The sequence below is a fragment of the Squalius cephalus genome (genome assembly GCF_949319135.1).
Source record: "Squalius cephalus genome assembly, chromosome: 2".
Lineage (NCBI taxonomy): Eukaryota > Metazoa > Chordata > Actinopteri > Cypriniformes > Leuciscidae > Squalius > Squalius cephalus.
Genome location: NC_137123.1, coordinates 11,319,558 through 11,345,561, shown reverse-complemented (window position 1 = coordinate 11,345,561; position 26,004 = coordinate 11,319,558). Strand labels below are relative to the sequence as shown.

Below are 26,004 nucleotides of genomic sequence, written 5' to 3'. Positions count from 1 at the left end.
CAGAGAAAAGTGAAGTCAATTAGAAGCACTCACTTCCTGATGGCTGAGCGACTGCGCAGACTCAAACTGAGCTTGATGACGTAGATGTGACGTGAGCATCCCGTCTGTCTTCTAGTAGCTGTGCCGAGAGAAATCTGAATAATTCCCTTCCGAAACTTGCAGAGATGGAGAGTGTGAGTAGGAGGTGTCCCTGAGCTAGGAGCAGGAGAAGCTTTTGCTAAGTATTCAGATTAATTACTTTGTCATTTTGCCTCCACGTCCCCCCGATTGCCCGCGAGCTTCTCCTCCTGGTAATTTCTCTACTGTGCGACAGAGAGTCGCGTGGTTATGACGCAATCGTTAGCCTATTTTTACAAAAACTGCATCTACGGGGCCATAACGTAAGATACAAGGTAATGGAGCCTTTTATACATTGTCGTGTTTCTTTAGAAATAAATAATGGACAAATGGAGTCTTTAAACGCCTCAGATGTAAAGTTATTCGCTGTCAAAGTGACGCCAAAATGAATGGGAGTCAATGGAATGCTAACAGCAGGTGATGGTCTGCTAATCAATGGCGGCACCCGGAGAAGCTTCAGTATTTTCCGAAACATTGACCCCCCTGCCAAACACACACCTTTTCTTCTTCTTTGTCCTTCAGAGCAGAGGTCCCGTAGCTGACACGAGTCACGACTACACTGCCCTCTATAGGACTGGTGCAGTCGGAGTGCGCATGTGTCGAATCTGTCCATCCTGAGCTTTAGTGGACACTTTTCTGAGCACCTCGTGTCTGATCTCTTCTCAGCTCAAACACTGACTGTCACTGAGTGAACAACAGATCTCTGTCTCTATCTCAATATAGTGCTAGTTTAGAGTCAGACCCGATCAAACCACTGATACAGTGTTGCTGAGGACACGACTGGAATAAAACACTTCACACGCTGCGGAGAAACTCACTTATTTTCTGTAAAATAAAATACTGCTGTTTTAGTCAAATCATTTATTTAATTTTTTTTATTATTTTTATTTGCATACGAAATATTGAGGAAACTGAATGTCAGATTGTTACTTTAATATTAGTTTAATATGGATTCCTGCTGGCAATGGTAATTTTAAAATGGTCATTTTCAGACCAAGAAAATGGAAATAAAATCTTAAAAAATAGTAATAATAATAATAATATGTACATGATTATACTGGTATGTAACATGTTTACTTCCAATTTAAACAAATTTTTTTTAAGACGCATTGATGTTTAAATAATCCTATAAATGCATTTGAAAAAATAGTGTGTATCGAAATGAATCGCTCTGAATTAGCAAACGAAGAAGAAGAAGAAAAAAGTAATGTCTAAAGCTGCACTTTTGGTTACATTTTGTAATAAACCATGTTTTTCAGAAATGTGTTATTTCTTAATATATTTTCATAAGCTAATCTCTCTGCAGACCCCTGCTACAACTACACTGTGCTGAACGATACATGGAGATCCATCAATAATACAGATGGCTTACATTACAATAACTCCAACTGTGACGGGTCTGTCTCCTGGAGCGGCTGGTATCGTCTCTTCATTAACAACACTAGCGCTCATATCCCAGACACGTGTGTTGCTCAGGACAGCTGTGGCACTGCTATCCCACTGTGGATACGTGGTGGACACCCAACAGTAACAGATGGAGTCGTCACTCGAGATGTCTGCGGTGATGATGGGAGTTACTGCTGCGCTTACGGATCTTTTCCCATTAAAGTCAAAGCCTGTCCAGACAATTATTATGTCTATGAGCTGGTTAGTCCAACTGGCTGCAATTTTGCATACTGTGCAGGTAATTATATTCACATGAGCTCTTTCTACACACTCATGATTTTTGTGTCTCTGTTCATTAATCACTATTCATCCAAACTTTCAGACACTGGCAGCATTAACACCAGCTCTACAACTGTCACACCAGTGACCATCTCACCTGGTAATGTTACACACTGTGTCTCTATTGGCTTATTTTCTGAGTGTTTTCTTATGTATGTAGGCTACAGATCAGGGCTGCATTTCCCAGAAGCATCGTAAGCCTAAGTTGATTGTAGAACGACTGACACAATGGTCTCTATGATCTATGATCAACTTAAGCTTACGATGCTTTTAGGAAACACCGCTCTGTATCATTGGATAGATGTATGCGTGTGTCAGAAGAATGAAATATTTACTGCATCACTATAATTAAAAACGTCAGCTGTTGTTGCCAGTACTTTACTGTAGAAAATACAGTAGCAACATATTGTTGCCTCCAATTGATTTGTTAATCAATACAGTAATTTCTCAGGGTCATTATTGTATGTCTTGCTCATGTGTCAGCGTTATTTAAATAAATGTTTATTTTATAATAAACCACAAAGCGTCCCAGCAAACAGAGTTTAGTTACAAGAACGTTCTCCAAATATTCAGTGTTGATTCTGGGAACGTTTACTTTATCAGCGTTTACTTTTTCTGGGAACATAAAAAAATGTCCATTTATACATTTATCAAATGTCCAAAATGTTATTTAAAGGTTAGTGTGATGTTCAGCTTCACTTATTACTAACCAGACTGACTTTATTTCTGTCACACGTCTACAGAAGTTCTTATTGAGAATTAACAGAGGTTTAGATGTTGATGAATGATTGTTTCGTTTGACGTCACCATTGATCACACATCTCTCATTCATCAACTCTGTACGGATGAGCATGGCCTGTTATGATTGGCCAGATTCAAAAACACATCTAATGGGATAATCTTTTTTTTCTTCCATCCTTTTATTTTGGGTTAAAAAAAAACAACCCAAAATATTTACAGACAAATTCAGGGTGATTTACAAATATGTGACAATTTGCAAATGCAGGAAATGTAAAATTATTATTTTTTAAATGTCACCACGTTTTGCATTTGGGAATAAAATTCTGTGCATATCAATTAGGTTATGCATTTTGGAATTGTATTTTGTAAATATGTTTATATTGAGACTATACCTTTGTACTGGTGTTTTCAGAATGTTTTTATAAGATATATATTTAATTTATAATATAATATATGTATAATACAGTACATATAATGTGTTTTCATGGACATATTTATATTTAGACTATGACTTCATATTGGTGTTTTCATAAGTTTATCTCTCCACAGACCCCTGCTACAACTACACTGTGCTGGACAATCCATGGAGATCCATCAATAATACACATGCTTCAGTCAGAAACTGTGACACGTCTGTCTCCTGGAGCGGCTGGTATCGTCTCTTCATTAACAACACTAGCGCTCATATCCCAGACATGTGTGTTGCTGAGTACAGCTGTGGCACTGATCTCGCACTGTGGATTCGTGGTGGACACCCAACAGTAACAGATGGAGTCGTCACTCGAGATGTCTGCGGTTACGCTGGGAGTTACTGCTGCTTTTACGGGTCTTTTCCCATTAAAGTCAAAGCCTGTCCAGACGATTATTATGTCTATGAGCTGGTTAGTCCAACTGTGGACTGTTCAGCATACTGTGCAGGTAATTATATTCACATGAGCTCTTTCTACACACTCATGATATTTGTGTCTCTGTTCATTAATCACTATTCATCCAAACTTTCAGACACTGGCAGCATTAACACCAGCTCTACAACTGTCACACCAGTGACCATCTCACCTGGTAATGTTACACACTGAGTCTCTATTGGCTTATTTTCTGAGTGTTTTCTAATGTATGTAGGCTACAGATCAGGGCTGCACTTCCCAGAAGCATCGTAAGCCTAAGTTGATTGTAGATGTGTGCTTGTGTCAGAAGAATAAAATACTTACTCTACCAGTAAAATACATTGTAAAAAAATAAATAAAAAAAACTGAAGAAAAAAAAACAGTAACACCCAACAGTAACAGATGGAGTCGTCACTCGAGATGTCTGCGGTAATGATGGGAGTTACTGCTGCGCTTACGGGTCTTTTCCCATTAAAGTCAAAGCCTGTCCAGACAATTATGTCGTCTATGAGCTGGTTAGAACAACTCTCTGCAATCTTGCATACTGTGCAAGTAATTATATTCACATGAGCTCTTTCTACACACTCATGATATTTGTGTCTCCATGTCTGTCTATATTTAAAGATGATTTTCTGATTGTTTCAGGAATATCTGCATTGTTTTCTATGGCAATGACATTGCATTAGTAGGCATACGACAAATACAACAACAGCAACATGGAGGGGTTTGCAACACAGATGTTGTCTTACATATATAAAAAAACAAATATTCACAGTTTATATAATATATATGTAAAGAGAGAGATGTCAGTCGTTCTCATCTCAGCTAATTAAGTTTTAATGTGACTCCGCCTACGGAGACCGCGCTATTCAAACGCAAATGTGAGGCGATCCATACAAACCTGTGAAACGCCCACATCCGCTGGATAAGGCCGGTGAAACACTGGATGCGTGGCGTTGTCTCAGCTGCGTGGCGTGTCCGTTTTTATTTCGGCTCCCATCCATGTTAACAGTTTAGAGTTTGCACACTGCCTGTGTGAGACGCGCGTCTCAGGCGCGGCACGAGCCGCGTGGAAAACGCGTGCATTCTAGAAATAGAACCGACGCCTATTTTTCACGCGACACGCAAGCGTCTTGGAAGCGTTTCCATGCAAAATTGAATAGGAAAATCTGTTTATTTGTCATTTTGACACGAATACATATTAATAAATGTCCTTTTGATGTTTAAAAGTGTCTAGGTTTTGACATAAATGCAAATATAAATGTAATTTTACAAAATATGATCGATTTTCAAATACTGCTGTATTGAATGAACAGCTTTTAGCAAACTCTTGCTATACTGAGATGAGGAATATATACTGTATGTGTTTTGTCAAAAATAAAGTCATCAACTAACTAATGAATCCTTTACTTTGAAATACGTAAAATGTATACTTTAGTTTTGAAAGACGTTGACTAGTTTTGAAAAGATTATAAAGTATGTATGTGCATGCATATGAGGAGCTCTTTTCCAAAACGGGATAAATCCATTTCAGTAGTTTTCAGGAAAATTACATTTTTTACCTAGACCCACACATTTTGTGAATATTCAATTTATCCTAATTAAAATGTTTTTTTTGGCTCAGTCTGAACACGTTGAACAATGATTATTAAATCAAACAACAATATTGTTGATGATAAATTCAAAGTTTATTTATTTATTTTTCAAAACGCTATAAATCCATCAATTTTTGAAAAAAAAAAATGATGGTTTGTCTTTTAAAAAACAACCAAGAGAACATGCAACATATAATCAGGTACTCATAGTATAAATGAATATAAATTAAATAAGTGCAAATGCATGAAATAAATAAAAGCCAAATAAAATAAATAGTAAAATAAAATAAAATAAATAGTAAAAATAAAATGCATATTTCCAGTGACATGTTCTAATATTGTCCACCACATAAAACAAATAATTTAAAAATAACACACATAAAAATACCAGTCCTTAAATACAACAATGTTAAAAAATACATTCAAATCATTTAGTAACACATTTAGGCTATTAGGCTATTAGAACTATTCAGTACTTTTAATGTCACGTTAGCAGGCTTCTTTACAGGAAAATATCTTAATCGCGAGGGGGAAACCTACAAAACAGTATTATACTAGTCAATTCTGAAACGAAAGTTGTACTCAGTCACCAAACACTTTTATGAAGGTCGCCTTGCAAACGGGCACATTCTCCGGATGTCTGTTGCACAAAAGACTGTACTTAACAGATACGTTCCGGTCTTTTTGTTTGTTAATGTCCTGGACTTTCGGACGCTTCCTTGTCACTTGCGTGATGTCCAGGAGATGAAGTATGGCCTGGTCCTGGTCAACCTTGTTTTGTTTTTCATAAAAATAGTTTAAATTTACCATCAGATCGTCCGGCGACAGCCTCTCGGCCTGACAGAAACCTTTGGCGGCAGCTTTGTGTTGACATCCCACTGTTGGTATTAACGCACCACCCGAGTGACGAACCTTCTTTTTTTGTTGTTTTTTGTGATTTTCTTTGTTCAGACTGCACTGTAAAAAAGAATACATTGATTTTATTGATATCTAATTAATAAAAATGAGGCAACAGATTACAAGCAATATTATTAATTAAATTTAACAAATTAGAATTGAGTAATAATTAATCAAATGAATTCCTTAAAAGTTAACCATTTAAAATGAGTAAAATTTACAAAATATATTTTATTGCCAACATTGAAGACACCTGGTGTTAACAAGCAGAATCACTGAAGGAGAAAACCATAATTAAAGTCACCATTGTGGAGATCAGTGTGTGTTTTAGTTGGGCTCTTGACCTTAAATTATTAACTTTAAGTTTTGTTTGGCTGCTGTACATGAGTTATAACAGCCAGATGAACAAAGAGAAAAGGTGATCTGATGGTGTTGGTTGTGTTTTAACATAATCATTAATTCACAATCATTAGACCTGAATCACTGAACTCATATAGAGTCCAATTTATGAGTTAACTTTATTAACTACAGCAGTATAATATTTTTAGCCTTTTCAGTGAAATCCAAATGATCAAATCAATAAAAAAAAAAAAAAAATATATATATATATATATATATTTTTGATTTTTTTTGGCACAAACACACACATCAAGATTTTGCGTATGAATCTCAGCAATGGTGACAAACAGATCACCTCTGAACATAAGCTCATTATTTATTCATGCAGCAATGCATGATGGGAGCCATGAATGAGTTTTGATTGGTGGAACCCAGAATGCACTGCAACATGCTTTATAAATGTCACCATTGTTGAGAATCACAGGCTGATTATTGATGTCTGTGTGTCTCCTTTTAATGTCAGAGAAACTTTTTAGAAATTATTTGCCTTACATTGTAAAGTTAAAAAATATTATACCGTACAAGGCCAGTGCTGCTATAGTTAATAAAGTTAACTTAACTCATAAATTGGACTCTATATGAGTTCAGTGATTCAGGTCAAATGATTGTTAAAACACAACCAACACCATCAGATCACCTTTTCTCTTTGTTCATCTGGCTGTTATAACTCATGTACAGCAGCCAAACAAAACTTAAAGTTAATAATTTAAGGGTCAAGCGCCCAACTAAAACACACACTGATCTCCACAATGGTGACTTTAATTATGGTTTTCTCCTTCAGTGATTCTGCTTGTTAACACCAGGTGTCTTCAATGTTGGCAATAAAAGATATTTTGTAAATTTTACTCATTTTAAATGGTTAACTTTTAAGGAATTCATTTGATTAATTATTACTCAATTCTAATTTGTTAAATTTAATTAATAATATTGCTTGTAATCTGTTGCCTCATTTTTATTAATTAGATATTAATAAAATCAATGTATTCTTTTTTACAGTGTGCGCTTTCTACCCCCAGGTGTAGGTCTCACTGGCTCATCAAGGCCATCAAAAGTGTTACTACAGTTTAAAGCACTCATTTTGAGGAATGAATGAACATAAACAAAGTAACAAACCTCTGTTCAGATCGCCGCCTATTTGGATTGCGTAGAACGCTCACCGAATTCTGATTGGTTGAGAGGATATATCCCGTTTAGGCTAAAAATAGGTTTGGCGCTTATCTCGTTTTGGAAAGAAACTGCATCTTGCAGTAGCCTACATTTTAAACAAGTAAATATAGCGATTTGTCATGAAACGTTGATGGAGCAGTGAATAGGTCCAGTACACAGCAAAATGACATGACAAACTCATTTTTTTTAAAAATGGCGTTTATCCCGTTTTGGAAAAGAGCTCTTCATATATATATGTGTGTGTGTATATATGAAGAGTTCAGATGCAAAAGCCTCTAAATGCCATCTGAAATTTTCTCCTAGAATGATCATTTTTATGAAGCTTGTATATTTAAGTTAGCTATAGGTGACACACCTGAATGAATGGCTCATTAAGTATGCAGGGACGTAGTCTCACCAGGTGTGAACTACTACATATGCATGATGCTGTTGGAGCGTTTACGCCCCATCCGCATATTGGCTTTCCAAACTAAAAGTGTTTCACAAAACTAAAATCAATGTATCGTTTTTTTGTGAATGATTAGGCAGGATGATTTTCATATCATTTTGAAGAAAAAAACACTAGGCGATGAAATCCATTAGTCAGAAGTCTTATTGCCACATATTTAGTATGTGTTTTGTGGCCTTATTTCAGAAACTTTAATTTTTTGTTTGTTCGATAACCATGCATAAACATAATGAAAACATGTACATACATGTGGCTCACATATTATGGAAGTCCTGTTTGTGCTATATAGAGTGAATTTACACCTTTGCCATTAATATGTTTATAAGCAACTGGAAAAAGCACAAATGTCAGGGCATGTCAGAACATCTCAAGGACCCCAAAAACACCCCAGACCCCAGAGGGTTAGTTTTTACAACATGGAAATGTGTACCCGACACGCTGGACTACTGCGTCTTCTGTGGCAGCAGCAGAACCGGGATATGCACAAAAATCAGATTTGGACTGACAGTCTGAGTGTAGCCTTAGAAACGCTTTGAACATCATAAAAAATAAGAAGTAGTAGTAGTAAAATCTTTATTTGTCCCTTTACAGGGCAATTTAAGTAGCTTCAACCTTACAAACATACAAATTTTTATAAAAGAGAAAACATCACAAACATTATGAAAACATCACAAACCCCGGGCATTTATAATGATTCTTCATATAGCTACTAATAAAATTCACGGTACCTTTATCTTTGTTTCAAATAAGTATTTACACTCATAACTGCATTTGAAACAAAAGACCTAGAAGTTTTAATGGTCCTCCACTTGGGCACTCTATATCGCTTTCCTGAGGGAAGCAGTTCAAATTCTAAAAACAAAATGTGAGATGTATCCTCTAGGATAGTCAAAGACTTCCTAAGAACATTTCTCTCACACAAAGTAGAAAAACCCAGCTGTACAGATCCTGTAATCTTTGACCCTAAATTAATAATGCGCTGAAGCTGGAATCTACTTTTAACATTTAATCCATAAAACCAACAGATCATAGCAAAGGTCAAAATAGTTTCAATAAAAGATCTATAAAACATTATCAATATAGATTTATCCACTTCAAAGGACTTAAGCTTCCTCAATAAATATAACTGTTTTTATGCTTTCGATATAATAAGATTTGTGTTTTCCACCCACCTAAGTTTATCATCAATTAATGTACCCAAATACTTATATGAACTGACCTTCTCAACCTCTTTACCCGCAATAACTACTTTAGATGGAGTTCCGACAGAATTATAAAATTCTATAGTCATATCCTTAGTTTTGGAGACGTTAATTTGTAAATGAGAACTCTCACACCAATCCAAAAAATATTTCAAAATGGGCCCATGCTCTGTGTCACCTTGCTTTAACAGACTCAGCACCACTGTAGCATCGGCATATTTAATATGTCTGTCTGGATATTGACTTCTGCACCTATCTGTATATAAAATTTATAATAAAGGTGAAAGAATACAGCCTTGGGGACAGCCCACTGAAGAATACAGTTCCCGGGAATGTTCTCCATTTACCCGTACTATTTGAGATCTTCTGGTCAGAAAATCTCAAATCCAGGCCACCAAACCCTTAGGAACATCAAATTCAGAAAGCAAACATTCAGCTAAAAGAATTGGTTGAATAGTGTTAAACGCTGAAGAAAAATATATAAGTAATAAACGAGCATGATGCTTACCGATATCCACATGTTTATATATGTAATTTAAGAGTGTCAGAGTGGCATCCGACACACTCCTATTTCTCCTATAGGCAAATTGTAGCAGATCCATCAGCTGACTAGTATGCTCTACGAGCCAAAATTTAATAATTCTCTCAAAACACTTCATTAATAATGATGTTAAAGAAATTAGTCTAAAATTGTTCATTTGTTTGGCGTTGGTCTTTTTAGGAATCGGTACAATAATGGATTTTTTTCCACACTGAGGGTACTCTCTGTAATTTCAATGAGGTCTGAAAAATGAAATGACTAATATCACAGAGTTGATAAGCACAGCTCTTCAAAACTCTCCCACTGACTTTATCAGGCCCAGGGCTTTTATTTTGTTGGGTGGTCTGTAAAACCCTCAAAACGGAAGCTTTATCAATTTGCAGATATTCCTCTGTTTTCAAACCAGAATAAAAATCCCTACTCATTTTGTTAAAATCGTGTGTATCGAATCGCCTAAAAAATCATTAAATTAATTTGCTATCTCTCCCTTTTCTATCCTAGACTCAGTCAAAGTAATTCCAGTAGATTCTTTATTTTTTGCTCCAGACATTACTTTTATTTCTTTCCATGCTGACTGAATATTTCCCTTAATAAACTTCTCCTCCACTGATGCCTTATTTCATTTTTGCTCTCCTAATTTCTCGTTTTACTTCCTTATTAACCTGCCTCTTTTCTAAATCTGTTCCTTGGTAAAAAAAACTGTTTATTCTCATTTAAAACATGTTTCAGTGATTTTGTCACCCAAGGCTTATTATTTGAGTAGATTCTTACATTTTTCCTAGGTATCACAGACTCTTCACAAAAGTGAATATAAGAACTCACAAGCAGCTAGGTCATCATTGTCTACACAAGAAGTTTTAAAAATATGCCATTCAGTCCGATCAAAACAGTCTTGTAACTGTAAGATATTATCATCAGTCCATCTTTGAAAAGACCTAATGGCTGGTGTTGTTCTCTGCAACACTGGTTTATAACATGGTTGCAAAGAGACTGCATTATGGTCTGCACAACCAATTGGGGGTCTGGAAAAGGATTTATATGCGTTCGGTATTGACCCATAACATAAATCAAGTGTTTTTTGATGACGTGTAGGACAGTCAATATATTGCTGGAAATTTAAAACTCCCTCCAAAGAACATTTGTTAAAATCCCCCATGATAAAATGGGGAGCATCCGGTGAACACAACTGATACCGCTGCACCACCTGACTGATGATATCCATTGCCTTCTGAACATCAGACTTCGGGTGAATATATATACCACTGAAACAAAAAGTTGCTGAAATTCTCTTGCCAAATAAAATGGCCGGATAGATACAGTCAATAGTTCTATATCAGCAGTACACATTTCCTCACGTACAATCACTGTCTTTGCCCATTGATTGTTCACGTACAAACAGACACCTCCTCCTTGAGACTTCCCTGTGACTGAAGGGTCACGGTCCAGCCGTAGAGGTGCCCCAAACCCGTCCAAAGACAGCTCGGTGTCACAATTCCTCCCGTTTAACCAGGTCTCTGTCAATGCAATCATACAAGCATCTCTGTACTCCCATAAACAGCGCACATTTGCTTGCAGTTCGTTTATTTTTCTACGTAAGGATTGCACATTCGCGAGAATTATACTGGGCAGTGGGATGCGCTTAACCCTCTGTGGTCTGAGCTGTTTTCTGGGCCCTGGAGGTGTTCTGACATGCTCTGACATTTGTGCTTATTTCTGTTACTTGTGACATGTTCATGGCTAAAGTCTAATTACACTGTATTCAGCACAAACTCTGCTACAATAATATATCAGCAGCATGTGTGTAAAAGTTTGTTGTTTTGAGATAATGACATTTATGCGTGGTTTGTGAAAATACCAAAAAAAAAAATCTCACTGAAATAAGGTCATGAAACCCATACTGATTATTTCTTCACACAACATGACATCATGACTTTGCGTAAACATACACGCCACTTTCAAGTCAAGTGGCGTGTTATTTATACGCATTTTGAGCTTTCCGCGTGTATGTCCACGCGCGTGTATGTGTACGCCGTTAAACGTCAGAGTGATTCCGCGTGTATGTGTACGCCGTTAAATGTCCGAGCGAAACGGAGGAAAATGTATATCTACATCTGGGGAGCAATATTTTTTTTCCTAGGATGGTAGGGGAACACTCATAAATGGTATTAACCCGAGTGATGGGTAGGTTTAGGGACGCGGTTGGGGTAGGTCATATATATTTATATACAGTAATGTAACGTAAATCAACGGCGTTGATAAACACGCTGAAAAGCGATTATGCGTGTTGATAACACGCCAAAAATGGAAATACGAATTGGCGTGTCATACATACGCCATTTCACGAGATCAGTCTGCTTCACAAGACTTTTGAAAATTGTATGACGTAGCCTAGAATATTTGCTCTAAAACTATGTGAAAATCACCCTGACCGCTCATTCAGATAAGACAATATATTGATTTACAATTTTTACGACGTGTTTTGTGTGAAAAAGCTTTATGCGGGAGCTCATTAATATGTAAGCTTTTCACACCTGAGAAAGACAAAGACCCTCCCCTAACGGCCCTATTAGGAGTTATCAGGCCCTATCATTCTGAGCAACCTTGCACAAAGAATGAGGAGATTTAAAAAAGAATGGCTTTTAGATTTTTTGGATTTATTTACAACACAACATAATCCAAAGATACACAACAAATGACAAAAAAGCACTCATTGAAAACAATGATCCAACGACAGAGACCTTTGTGCCATTCCTAAAAATATTGTACATACCTTTCATTTCCAAGGTGTTTGATTTTCACTTTACCATGTTCATGTACAGAGACTCATGTGAATGTTGAAGTCAGCAGGACTCAGTGGCATCTGGGCCCTGAAAGAAAAAAAAAAGTGAACATACTGATATCAAGAGAAAGGCCTGCACGATTTTGGGAATACATTTTAGATTTTTCTGGTTAAAATTGCTTTTTAAAATTCACAGAATACACACACATAATTGTTTCCAACAATATATAATATAATGAACACCAGGTTTGTTGTGCCTTGTAGGCATAGGCTATGCGCAGTGCTGCATAAAATAATAACAATAACCTATAGCAGCCTATACATCTTCCAAAATATTTCAGTAACAACTAAGCTAGAGAAAAATATATTGATTATCATGTTACTTCAAATGTTTCCATTCGTTATGATGATATGAAATGAGATAATAGTAAAAACATGAAGCCGTTTGGTGCTTTTCAAACGTGATCGCGATCCAAAAATATGATACATTCAAACGCGATCGCGCTCAAACATAAAACATTATGTTTACCATATACATATCTACATTTGACAAAACGTCAAAAACCAAAACCAATCCATTTCGTCTGATGAATCTTCAATATATTAAAGGACAAACAGTGCTCCGGGTAACAGAAAACACATAAACAAAACAAGGAACGGGAGAGAACTTTGGTGTACTAAACACAACAAACACACGAGGCACACGCTACCAGTCGCTACAAACAAGAAATTACCAAGTTTCTGAAAAACATGTTTTATTACAAAATGTAACCAAAAGTGCAACTTTAGACATTACTTTCTTCTTCTTCTTCTTCTTTTGCTAATTCAGAGCGATTCATTTCGATACACACTATTTTTTTCAAATGCATTTATAGGATTATTTAAACATCAATGCGTCTTAAAAAAAATATTTTAAATTGGAAGTAAAAAAAAAGTAAGAAAAAAACAGGGAGTTAGACTAAAGTAACAGCTTTCTCTGCGTGTATTCACTCAAGCAGCAGCATTCATTCAAACGGGCCGCGTTGCGCGCACTGCATACGTCACACTCAGGCTTTCAGAGGTTCGGATCTCTCATCCGTACAATATGAAAAGATAGATTACTTGGTATATACTTACAATTTAGGTTAAACTGCCCGCATTCTCCACCAATTATGTAATGTAGTGATTCCGACAGGTCAATTTAGCTCAAAAGGAATTATTAATTAATTTATAGGGAATTCGAAAGAATCACTTATTGCGGCCATGCAAATGACTCGTCCAGCGTTCATTTGAACTGGCCGCAACTATCAGCTCTGCAGCGGATATAAATATCCAAACTATAGTGAAACACTATTTATTAGCAAGGTAACTTAGATCAGCAGTTTAAGACATTAAATTTGTAAGCACATAACACAAGTAACACTTCTCTTTAAAATACAAACAAGACTTTACTGATTATTCTAGCACATAAAACTAATATCTAACACAAACACATGCACACACATTCATACGAGTTGCAGCAAGAAAGAGAGTGAGGAAAGAATGAGTTTTAAGAATGAGATGATGAAATTCCAAGTTTCTATATGCACTTATAAGACATGACCTGAACGAACCATCGATCATTAATTTAACCCTTCTATCGTTTCTTAGGCGGGTTATTAAATATATATATATATATATATATATATATATATATATATATATATATATATATATATCAATGCACCAGTTCAGCTTAAGAGTCTGGAGGCTACTTGCTTGTCTTTGCATTCCTTTTGGGGATTCCCTTCGTCGGCGTAAAAGGGGTTTCCAGGGTTCATTGGCTGGCATCTCCTCGTGCCTGGATAGATGTCTGGGGCGGCCAATCATGTGGTGTGCTGGCGGATGGATGGAAAGTCTTTGAAGTTGAAAGCAGGCTTTGCAGTCGAATCGTGGACCGAAACTTTGCCACAAAACTTAACTTAGAACCGAGACTCACAACGGAAAAGAAAACTAAGAAAAGAAAGAAAATTGAGACGAGAGTTGTTAGATGGCTTGAATGAAGCTGTTTAGCCCATGTTCTTCTGATCTTGATTTGAGTTCTTTCGTCTGCTCATCTACATGGTTACTTTTCTGTCTGGTTACTCCGTCATGGCTTCTCCATGATCTTTTTGAATCTACTTTTCTTTCTCAGTCTCAGTCTCTGTGGTTTTAAGAGATTTCAAACCCTGGGGTCATTCAGAGGTCCTTAAGAAGAAGGAGGTCTGTTTTGTATATCTGTTGTGGGATCAAGCAACCTCTGCCGTTATCTTGGTCGGGCCCTGAGCTTTTCCATCTCTGAACCAATCAGTCTTTTCCAAACCATCTAACATTGACAACGTTCTTCCATTAGTTGCTTGCATGGCCATAAAGTTCTTACCGTAGACTGGCTGGAGCCTGGATTTTATGGTTCTGGATTGGTGATTTGGAGTGTTGAGTTCTGTGTGGAATTATGTTGGAACAAATCACCTGGAGGATTCATTTGTGTTTGGTTCACCCTCAAACCCTACAATAGATAACATAAAACATACAAAAACTTGAATTTCACAGAGGAAATGCACCTATTCTGCAACGCTGAGAAGAGAAGAACTGTTCTGGACTGGAGAGAGTTCAAACAGCCCGCGCTCACTCAACTGTTGAGTTGTGTCACGTTAGAGGGTGGGGAGGGGTGTATTGTTTTAATTGAGTAAACTTACTCAAATTCTTAAGAGTGTGTTATATATTAACAATAATTTGAATTAAGTAATATTTTTGATTCTTCAGTTTAATTCTCCATTCTCAAATACTTAGATTGAAATTTCACAAATATATTAAGTGTATTATAAATAAATAATTGGTTAGTCAAATACTAAATTCTTTTAGTGAAAAAAAAAAAAAAAAAACTTAAATATAACTGTAAATTTGAGATAAAATTAATTGTTGGATTTTTAGTCAATTATTTTGGTATGCTTAACTCAAACAATCAAGTAAACGATATTCAGAGATTTTATTAAGTTAATAAAGTTAAATATTACTGTAATATTTACTAAGCCATATAATTATTTTTTAGAGAGTACTAACAACCCCACCAGCACCGGTACAACAGTCACACCAGAGACGACCTCAGCTGGTAATGTAGTCTGATCTTTCCTCTGTTGCATTGTGTTTTGTCTGAATGTTTGTGGATCTATAGAAATTAACATGTGTGTGAGTGTGTTTGTGTATCTAGATACAGATGATCAGAGGTGGACAGAGTGCTCATATCTACATGAGCTCTTTTTAGTTTGTGTTTAATTCATTAGTATTCATCAGTCATTATTTTTTTCAGCTGTTACTTACAACCCCAGCACCAGTACAACAGTCACACCAGAGACAACCTCAGCTGGTAATGTAGTCTGATGTTTCCTCTGTTGGATTTTGTTTTAGGTGAATGTTTGTGGATCTCTAGAATTGAACGTGTGTGAGTGTGTTTGTGTATCTAGATACAGATGATCAGAGGTGGACAGAGTGCTCATATCTACATGAGCTCCTTTTAGTGTGTGTTTAAAGGGGAACATGGCAACTCTAGCCATTTATTCGCCCTTTTTTTGTTGCGTGTTTTCTCAACGAGCTCCCCCTACAGCTGTCGGCTGTATATTTCACAACACTATAGTAAAAAAGTCTCACTTGCGGCACCCTCCTCCCCCTTTCTACCGCTGCTCATGTGCATTTGTTATTATGGGAGCCGGCCAACTTTATCGTGTGGAGCTATATGTCTACCGAGGTGGGTAATACATCATACACTGTATCATATGGCGTGTGTGTTTATGTTGAATTGCCATAAAGCAGTTTGTGTTTCTCGCTCATTCTCACTTCTTACGAGACTTCCTATTTCCAACTTACCGGGACGTTAGGCCCCATGTTGCAAGGTTGGTTTTCCGCCAGGGAATGCTGGGGGGTGCAGGGAAAGTCACCATTCTCACCAGAACAGGTTATTTAACCATCCAAAAGATTTCTACAGATTTATTAAGTTGAAATAGTTGTCAAGTTCCCCTTTAATTCATTAGTATTCATCAGTCATTATTTTTTTCAGCAGTTATCACTCTAAAAAGTTGAACTATGATTTACTAAAATTTTTTTGGTGAAACATTTTTACACTCAAAAAAATTTAGTAAATTTTAAAGCTGTGAAATCAATGAAATATACTGTATGAATTGAGTAAATGCAAGTAAAAAGATTAAGTAAATCTGAATTTTAATTAAATTCTTTACTTAAAAAAAGATTAAGTAAATCTTGAGTAAAAAAGTAATATTCAAAGATTTTATTAAGTTAATAAAGTTAAATATTACTGTAATATTTACTAAGCCACAGAATTATTTTTTTAGAGATTATTCACACCATCGCCACCACCGATACAACAGTCACACCAGAGACGACCTCAGCTGGTAATATAGTCTGATCTTTCCTCTGTTGCATTGTGTTTTGTCTGAATGTTTGTGGATCTCTAGAAATGAACATGTGTGTGAGTGTGTATGTGTATCTAGATACAGATGATCAGAGGTGGACAGAGTGCTTATATCTACATGAGCTCTTTTTAGTGTGTGTTTAATTATTTTTTGTTAAACACACAAATTGTTACCAAGCCACATACAAAGAAGGTTCCAAGAACGTGTTGTTATGAATTAAGTGATGAATTAAACTTTAGGACGCAGAAACATAGTACAACTTTAAAAAGTTTTAGCCCTACAGTTAATGGGGTACAATTGTGAAATAACTTGGAGATGGAGATGAAACGATGTGCAAACACATGTGCACATAAATATAAGTACAAACAACCCACATAGCAACATTGTTTCGGCCCAGATCCGGCCCACATCTGGCACACGTGAAAAGATGATCTGGCCCACATGCAGCATGGAATTACGGCACTTGGGTGGGCCACTCCTGTTTGCCAGATCTGGGCCACAAGCAGGCCATAGCAATGCCACATCTCAGCCAAGAGCAAAGAAATAAACCAGAACTGGAGGATTAAACAACTCCACAAATAGCATTACCAGCTTCACTTATTACCAACCAGACTGACTTTATTTCTGTCAGACGTCTACAAAAGTTTTTATTGAGAATTAACAGAGGTTTAACTATAATGTGTTTCATTTAAAGTCACCATTACAGTGAATAGTGTTTCCATTAGTTGGGCTCTTAACTCTTATTATATCTTTTGTCTTCTTTGGCCGCTGGGACAGTGTGTTTGTCAAACACATTTGCAGCAGCAATGAAAGCTAAAGTGAAATGAGATCAGGTGATGATGGTTACCTGTTGATGGTTTTATAATCATCATGAAATAACCTGTTTCACTGAGATAATTTGAATCTCACAATTGTGTTGTACCATTAATATATTCTCATCACAAACCCTGTGTTACTGTGGCATGAGATCCAGCAATATTATAACAATCAGTTAGAAGACTTTAACAAACATGAGCACGAAAAAAAATCCATGGTGACACACTTAGATATCAAAAATCAGCACATGAATCTCAACAAGGGTGACAATATTTTTTTTTTTTTAGATTAATTCAGAACATCACTGAAAAGCTACTAAATGCCAAAACAAAAACAACAGCAAAAAATAAAAGCACATATTTAGAATTAAACAAATTAATAGGACAATTTAGCTGCATAATTTATTCATGTTGCAATGCATGCTGGGAGTTTTGTACAATGATGGTACCCAGCATGCATTGCAGCAAGGTACTTTTGATTGTCACCATTGTTGAGATTCATACGTTGATTATTGATGTCTGTGTGTGTCATCGAACAGTAATGATTCATGCTCATGTTTGTTAAAGTCTTCTAACTGATTGTTATAATATTGCTGGACCTCATGCTGCAGTAACACAGGGTTTGTGATGAGAATATATTAATGGTACAACACAATTTTTAGATTCAAATTATCTCAGTGAAACAGGTAATTTCATGATGATTATAAAACCATCAACAGGTAACCATCATCACCTGATCTCACTTCACTTTAGCTTTCTTTGCTGCTGCAAATGTGTTTGACAAACACACTGTCACAGCGGCCAAAGAAGACAAAAGATATAATAAGAGTTAAGAGCCCAACTAATGGAAACACTAATCACTGTTATGGTGACTTTAAATGAAACACATTATAGTTAAACCTCTGTTAATTCTCAATAAAAACTTTTGTAGACGTCTGACAGAAATAAAGTCAGTCTGGTTGGTAATAAGTGAAGCTGGTAATGCTGTTTGTGGAGTTGTTTAATCCTCCAGTTCTGGTTTATTTCTTTGCTCTTGGCTGAGATGTGGCATTGCTATGGCCTGCTTGTGGCCCAGATCTGGCAAACAGGAGTGGCCCACCCAAGTGCCGTAATTCCACGCTGCATGTGGGCCAGATCATCTTTCCATGTGTGCCAGATGTGGGCCGGATCTGGGCCGACACAATGTTGCTATGTGGGAAAATATTTTTGAAAAGTATAGAGAAGAAATTATTTGCCACTAGGGGTATTTCTACCATGTTCAGATACTGCAAGTGTATATAATCCTTTTTTTTTTTTTTTACAGGTGAGGATGATGTTGTACTGGACTGATATTAAAATGCAACCCTAGATAATTAATGTCTTCATGAAGAACACAGAATTTAATTTCTGACTTGGCATCTCTTTCCATCTTGTAAATTTGACAGGTCATTTGCTGACAATGTTTTCCACAACATCTATCAGTCCCACTACTGCAGGTGAGCATGTTGCCGGACTGAAATGTCCAAACAGCAACCTGTTCAAATATAAATACAAACAAAATATTTTTGAAAAGTATAGTATGGTATTTCTACCATGATCAGATACTGCTAGTGTATATAATCCTTTTTTTTTTTTTTTTTTTTTTTTTGCTGTTGTTTCCTTGTTGTTGTTTTGTTGCTTTTGCACTGTGTTCCTTTGTACTATAGTAAAATGAGAATTTTTATTGTATTAATTTTGGGGATGGGCGCTTATAAGCTCTTTTGCTTCGGCCCACTCCTTTTGAGCAGAATGGTTACTGCTCAAATAAACTAATTAAAGGGGGGGGGGGGGGGGGGGGGGGGGGGGGGGGGGGGGGGGTGAAATGCTCATTTTCACTCAATCTCCTGTTAATCTTGAGTACCTATAGAGTAGTATTGCATCCTTCCTATCTCCAAAAAGTCTTTAGTTTTATTATATTTATAAAAGAAAGATAGGCTGTACCGAGTCTTTCTGGAAAAAACCGAGCGGCTGGAGGCGGGCCGTGTGGGCGAAGCTAAAGCTGTGTGGTAACGCGCCGAGCTAACAACACACAGAGACATTTGAAGCAGTTTTACTCACCGCCCAGTTCCAACGCACGACCGCAAACCTTTATCATTGTGACTGCTCGATCCTTAAGCATTAGACGATCTGCAAATCCGTCGATCTGGGCTTTGTTTATAAAACAAGCATCGTCGAAATGTCGAAACAGCCTTGCACAACCTCCGTTGATGCTCTGAAAAAACAAACTCCATCCACTGCTCCCTTAACGCTGGGTTCTTTGGGAATCTGTGCAGGGTTGTCTTGCCCTGGCAACCAAAAACCCACTTCTTTAGTGACACTGACTTCCCTAAAGCCGAGCATAGCGCTTTGATGGGCGTACTGCTTTCGCTCTCTTGCTCTGGTCTACGAGTGCGCGCGCCCCCGCGATCTTACCGGAGAAGTGCCCTTAGGACCTGTATAAGGAAATTACGTTACATCTGACGTCACACATGCCCATACTCGAAAAAAAACTTTCCGAAACTTGTGATAAACCGGAAGGAGCATTTTTGGAACAGAAATACTCCTTCAAACGTACAATTTAATTTTTGAAACTTTGTCCATGTTTAGCATGGGAATCCAACTCTTTAACAGTGTAAAAAAACTCAGTATGCATGAAATAGCATTTCACCCCCCCTTTAAACTAAACTAAACTAATTCATTAGTATTCATCAGTCATTATTGTTTTCAGCTGTTATCTATAAAGTTTAACTATGATTTACTCAATTTTTTTGGTGAAACGTTTTTACATTTTGACATTTTAATTATTTTTCAATTAAAAATAATGGCTAGTGCGGTGGCTGGGATTTACGTAAACCATCTGAGTTTGATTTAACATGTTTTCATCTGTTATGTTTTCAGTTTCTTTACTGCCTGTCACTTCCACAACATCTACCAGTTCCACTACTTCAGGTGAATGTGTTGCTGGACTAATATGTGGCTTCACGAAGAACACAGCAATTCAACATCTGAGTCTGATTTAACATCTGTTGTTTCAGTTGCTTTACAGCCGGCCACTTCCACAACATCTACTAGCTCTACTTCTGCAGGTGAGGATGATTCTAGACTAAATGTGACCTTTAAAAAAGAAAAAAAGAAAAATTATTTTCTTCTTGGTGAATGAGTATTTCATCATCTGAGTATAATTTAACATGTTTCCATCTGTTATGGTTTCAGTTTCTTTACTCCCTGTCACTTCCACAGGATTGACCAGTTCCACTACTTCAGGTTAATGTGTTGCTGGACTAAGATGTGGCTTTCAAAAAAGATTATCTTAATAATTATCTTCATGAAGTACAGCATCTGAATCTGATCTAACATTGGTTTCCATCTGTTATTGTTTTAGTTGCTTTACAGCCCGTCACTTCCACAACATCTACTAGTTCTACTTCTACAGGTGAGGATGATGTTTTACTGGACTGATATTGAAATGCAACCCTACATAATTAATGTCTTCATGAAGAACACAGAATTTAATTTCTGACTTGGCATCTCTTTCCATCTCGTAAATTTGACAGGTCATTTGCTGACAATGTATTCCACAACATCTATCAGTCCCACTACTGCAGGTGAGCATGTTGCCGGACTGAAATGTAGCTCTCAACAGAAGCCCTTCTTAATAATCATCTTCATAAAGATATAAATAAATAATTGGTTCGTCAAATACTAAATTATTTTATTGAAAAAAACTTAAATATAACTGTAAATTTGAGATAAAATGAACTGTTGGATTTTTATTCAATTATTTTGGTATGTTTAACTCAAACAATCAAGTAAACGATATTTGGAGATTTTATTAAGTTAATAAAGTTAAATATTACTGTAATATTTGCTAAGCCACAGAATTATTTTTTTTAGAGATTACTCACACCATCACCACCACCGGTACAACAGTCACACCAGAGACGACCTCAGCTGGTAATGTAGTCTGATGTTTCCTCTGTTGCATTGTGTTTTGTCTGAATGTTTGTGTTGTGATCAGAGGTGGACAGAGTGCTTATTTCTGCATGAGCTCTTTTTAGTGTGTTTAATTCATTAGTATTCATCAGTCATCTTTTTTTTTTTTTTTTTTTTTGCTGTTATATCACTCTAAAAAGTTTAACTATGATTTACTCAATTTTTTTGGTGAAACATTTTTACACTCAAAAAAATTGAGTAAATTTGAAAGCTGTGAGATCAATGAAATATACTGTATGAATTGAGGAAATGCAAGTAAAAATATTGAGTTAATCTGAATTTTAAGTAAATAAAGTAGCTGCAGTCCGTAGTTTTTCCTTTTTATCGCCATCTCTGTTCGAAATCTGCAACTGCAGTTATTCGCGGAATTATCAACTTTACGTGCGTTGTGCCTCGGCATGACACAGCGCGGATGAATCCAATGTTTTCAGGGGAATGTGAGGCTGTCAATCACCGCGCTGGTGGTGTGGATATGTCATTCGCTATCACAGATTATACTTTTTGGAAGTATGACCAACATAAGAATTTTCACCGGAAAATGTCGTCTGAACAAGCAAGTAACATCCACTTTTGTTCTGACCAACTAAGGGGAAAAAAGCATTGCAGTAAATCACGCTGATTAAATCTAACGATCGCTTATCAAATCACGTCAAACCGTGCAAATTATACTTTGTTCTCAAATTGTTAATGTTAACAACATCAGCATTGCATGACTACATTTAATGCCCTTCCGATATTTGTCCTTGTTTTCGCACGGGCCGGTAGCAGTCTCTTTTTTTCTCTGAAGTCTTTCACGTTTTACAGCGGATGAATCTCCAGTTGTCACTGGTGATTGTCATTTGAACCTTTCTGGATCCGCCATCAAATTGATAAGTTTAATTATATCAAGTGCTGTGAGAAAAGGCTATAAATCTCCACCTCCAACATCCTCACACGCAATATACCCTACTAGCCGAGACTCCTTCTTCGTGTGCACAGTTGTGACGTAATGACGCAAAGACATGCTCGAATTTCCCGCGGAAATCCACCAGTACCACTGGAGTTAAATAAATTATTACAAGCTTACCATTTTGAATCGAGCTACGGCAAGCAGAGAGTTCTGAACTCTGGCTGGTTATGTACTTGCTCAAAAAATTATTTTGGATCATTTTTAACCCAAAAAAGCTACGGACTGCAGCTTTAAGTAAAAAAGTAATATTCAGAGATTTTATTAAGTTAATAAAGTTAAATATTACTGTAATATTTACTAAGCCACAGAATTATTTTTTAGAGATTACTCAAAACATCACCAGCACCGGTACAACAGTCACACCAGAGACGACCTCAGCTGGTAATGTAGTCTGATGTTTCCTCTGTTCTATTGTGTTTTGTCTGAATGTTTGTGGATCTCTAGAAATGAACATGTGTGAGTGTGTTTGTGTATCTAGATACAGATGATCAGAGGTGGACAGAGTGCTTATATCTACATGAGCTCTTTTTATTGTGTGATTAATTCATTAGTATTCATCAGTCATTATTTTTTTCAGCTGTTATCACTCTAAAAAGTTTAACTATGATTTACTCAGTTTTTTGGCGAAACATTTTACTGTATGAATTGAGTAAATGCAAGTAAAAAGATAAGTAAATCTGAGTAACTGCATCTGGTACATTAACAAATAAAACTGAGTAGAAATAATTTAACATTTAAACATTTAAAAAACAATATGTATGAGTAATATTAACTTTTTTTATTTATGAGTAATATTGACTTGTTTTTTTATTTCCTCTAAACCTTTGTAAAATACAATTCCATGCAACCACCAGTATACATGACATTGGCCTTTATTGTGGATGAGCAATACAGCAAATTTTACAGTTTTAACATGTAGCCTATACAATATTGCCTACATTTAAACTCATTTAACAAACATTTTAGAAGTAAAAATGAAACATTTAAACATTCAGGTAGCCTAATTCAAGTGTAATCAAATGTTAACCAATCTCCACCGGATCAGCGCTGGTTCTCGTGCCGGAGACGGACTCGTGCTCTGCGGGTGAACTTCAAACTTCAGACCGCCGTCCTGCGTTTCACTCATAGCCGAAAGATACTGCGCGCGACTGACTCCATAACCTGCCAATAAACAAACAGTGCACAGTTCTGAGGACATTTTAGCATCCAAATTAATTATATTCATTATCATTAGGAATAAAGTCGTATGTTTTATGCAAGGCGTTTCAATCGCAAAAAGACAGGCATTTAGGTGTCGAATTACGCCTCTATGTTGTTTTGCTTTAAATAAAATGATTTAAAGCACAGTAATGATTTTATAGATAAAATGACACAGACCTGAATTTCACAGAGGAAATGCACCAATTCTGCAACGCTGAGAAGAGAAGAACTGTTCTGGGGCCTCATTTATAACCGTTGCGTACGCACAAAACAGGCCCTGAAAGAGGCGTACGCCACTTCCGAAGCATAAGTTGTGATTTATAAAAACAAACTTGACGGGAAAATTTGCGCACCTGCACGCAAACTCTGACCCATGCGTACGAAAGTTTTGGAGATGGAGCAGTTTGGCGACACCGATGGTGAGCTGGAGTTAAGTGTCTTTTTGGTCACTTTTAGACAGAAAATCTAAAGAAAATTAAACATATACAGAAAGATTATACAAATATACTTTCACTCACCAAGCCTATCACTTGAAGCAAATATCCATCCCTTCTTAAATGTCCGCGCCAGCGAGCGCGTTGGACCGTTTAGTGAAACTGACGCAAATACCAGTTTAAATAAATAAAATAATGATTTAAACTATGTTTTACTTCTGATATAAACATTTAGATTAAATATGCCATTCAAATTAATTGAGTTAAACACTTAAACATGAAATCATTACTGAGAAGTTACAACATTTTTTATATTCAAATTCAGTCAATAGAAATATTTGTTGTGGATGCGATGTTTTTGAACACTTTTCCTGTTGCGTGCTGTGTTTAAATGTTTTAACCACAGAGAATTGCTTATCATGATAATACCAGAATGTCTGAGAAAATAGTTTCGTGCAAATAATGCCCAAGGCCTATCTGCTTCAATTAAAAATACAATTCGGCCAGTGGGAAAGAGTGAGAAAAACTTTCTCTGAAATGTATTTTATACACTATTTGATTTATGTATTCAAAAACAAGGCAAGGATAGGCAACTACATGATTTTTATTAATGTAATGTGTCTTGTACCGTTAAACGTTATCACGTGGATGAATAATCATATGCAAATGATATGCAGATGAGGATCTGCTTAGTAAAACTAGGCGTTGTAAGCTCCATATATGGTTATTTCGGGGAGGAGACGCATGTGCGCACAATCTTCCGCTGACTGGGATTTACAAAGTGAATTCTGCGCAGGTTCTGGCGTACGAACGGTTTTATAAGTCTCAATATTTTTTTGCGTACGCCTTTGTTGGCTTTCGGGCGCACGTACACTTTTAGTAAGGTTCCTACGCAGTTTTATAAATGAGACCCCTGGACTGGAGAGAGTTCAAACAGCTCGCGCTCACTCAACCGTTGAGTTGTGTCAGGGTGGGGGAGGGGTGCATTGTTTTAATTGAGTAAACTTACTCTATTTCTTAAGAGTGTGTTATATATTAATAATACTGATTTGAATTAAGTAATATTGATTTTTTTTTTTTAAACAGATCAGTTTAATTCTCCATTCTCAAATATTTTGATTGAAATTTCACAAATATGTTAAGTGTATTATAAATAAATAATTGTTTAGTCAAATACTAAATTATTTTAGTGAAAAAAAACTTAAATATAACTGTAAATTTGAGATCAAATTAACTGTTGGATTTTTTGCCAATTATTTTGGTATGTTTAACTCAAACAATCAAGTAAACGATATTCAGAGATTTTATTAAGTTAATAAAGTTAAATATTACTGTAATATTTACTAAGCCACTTATTTTATTTTTTAGATACTACTCAAAACATCACCAGCACCGGTACAACAGTCACACCAGAACCGACCTCAGCTGGTAATGTAGTCTGATCTTTCCTCTGTTGCATTGTGTTTTGTCTGAATGTTTGGGAATCTCTACACTGTAAAAAAAAAAAAGTTGGGTCAACTTAAAAAAATAAGGCAACTTATCGCAAGCTCTTTTTTGAGTAAACTCCACAAACAGGGACTGAAGTCCACGCAACTAAAAAGATTACGTTAAAATCATAAGTTGCTTCAACATAAATAGTCATGTTTAGCTAATGAATAACAGAACAAAGTATTTTTAGTTGGCTGAACACAAATGGGCCT

At 36.3% G+C, this 26,004-nt stretch overlaps 1 protein-coding gene across 1 annotated transcript in view; it reads left to right on the top strand.

Moving 5' to 3' along the window:
• The window catches only part of LOC307152184 (uncharacterized protein), a 93,914-nt gene that overhangs the window by 11,205 nt on the left and 56,705 nt on the right, over window positions 1–26,004 (top strand). Inside the window, exons 4-7 of the mRNA XM_079860598.1 lie at window positions 1,424–1,801; window positions 1,886–1,942; window positions 3,133–3,501; window positions 3,586–3,642. Coding sequence (XP_079716724.1) covers window positions 1,424–1,801; window positions 1,886–1,942; window positions 3,133–3,501; window positions 3,586–3,642 — 861 coding nt within the window. The remainder of the gene's footprint in view (window positions 1–1,423; window positions 1,802–1,885; window positions 1,943–3,132; window positions 3,502–3,585; window positions 3,643–26,004) is intronic.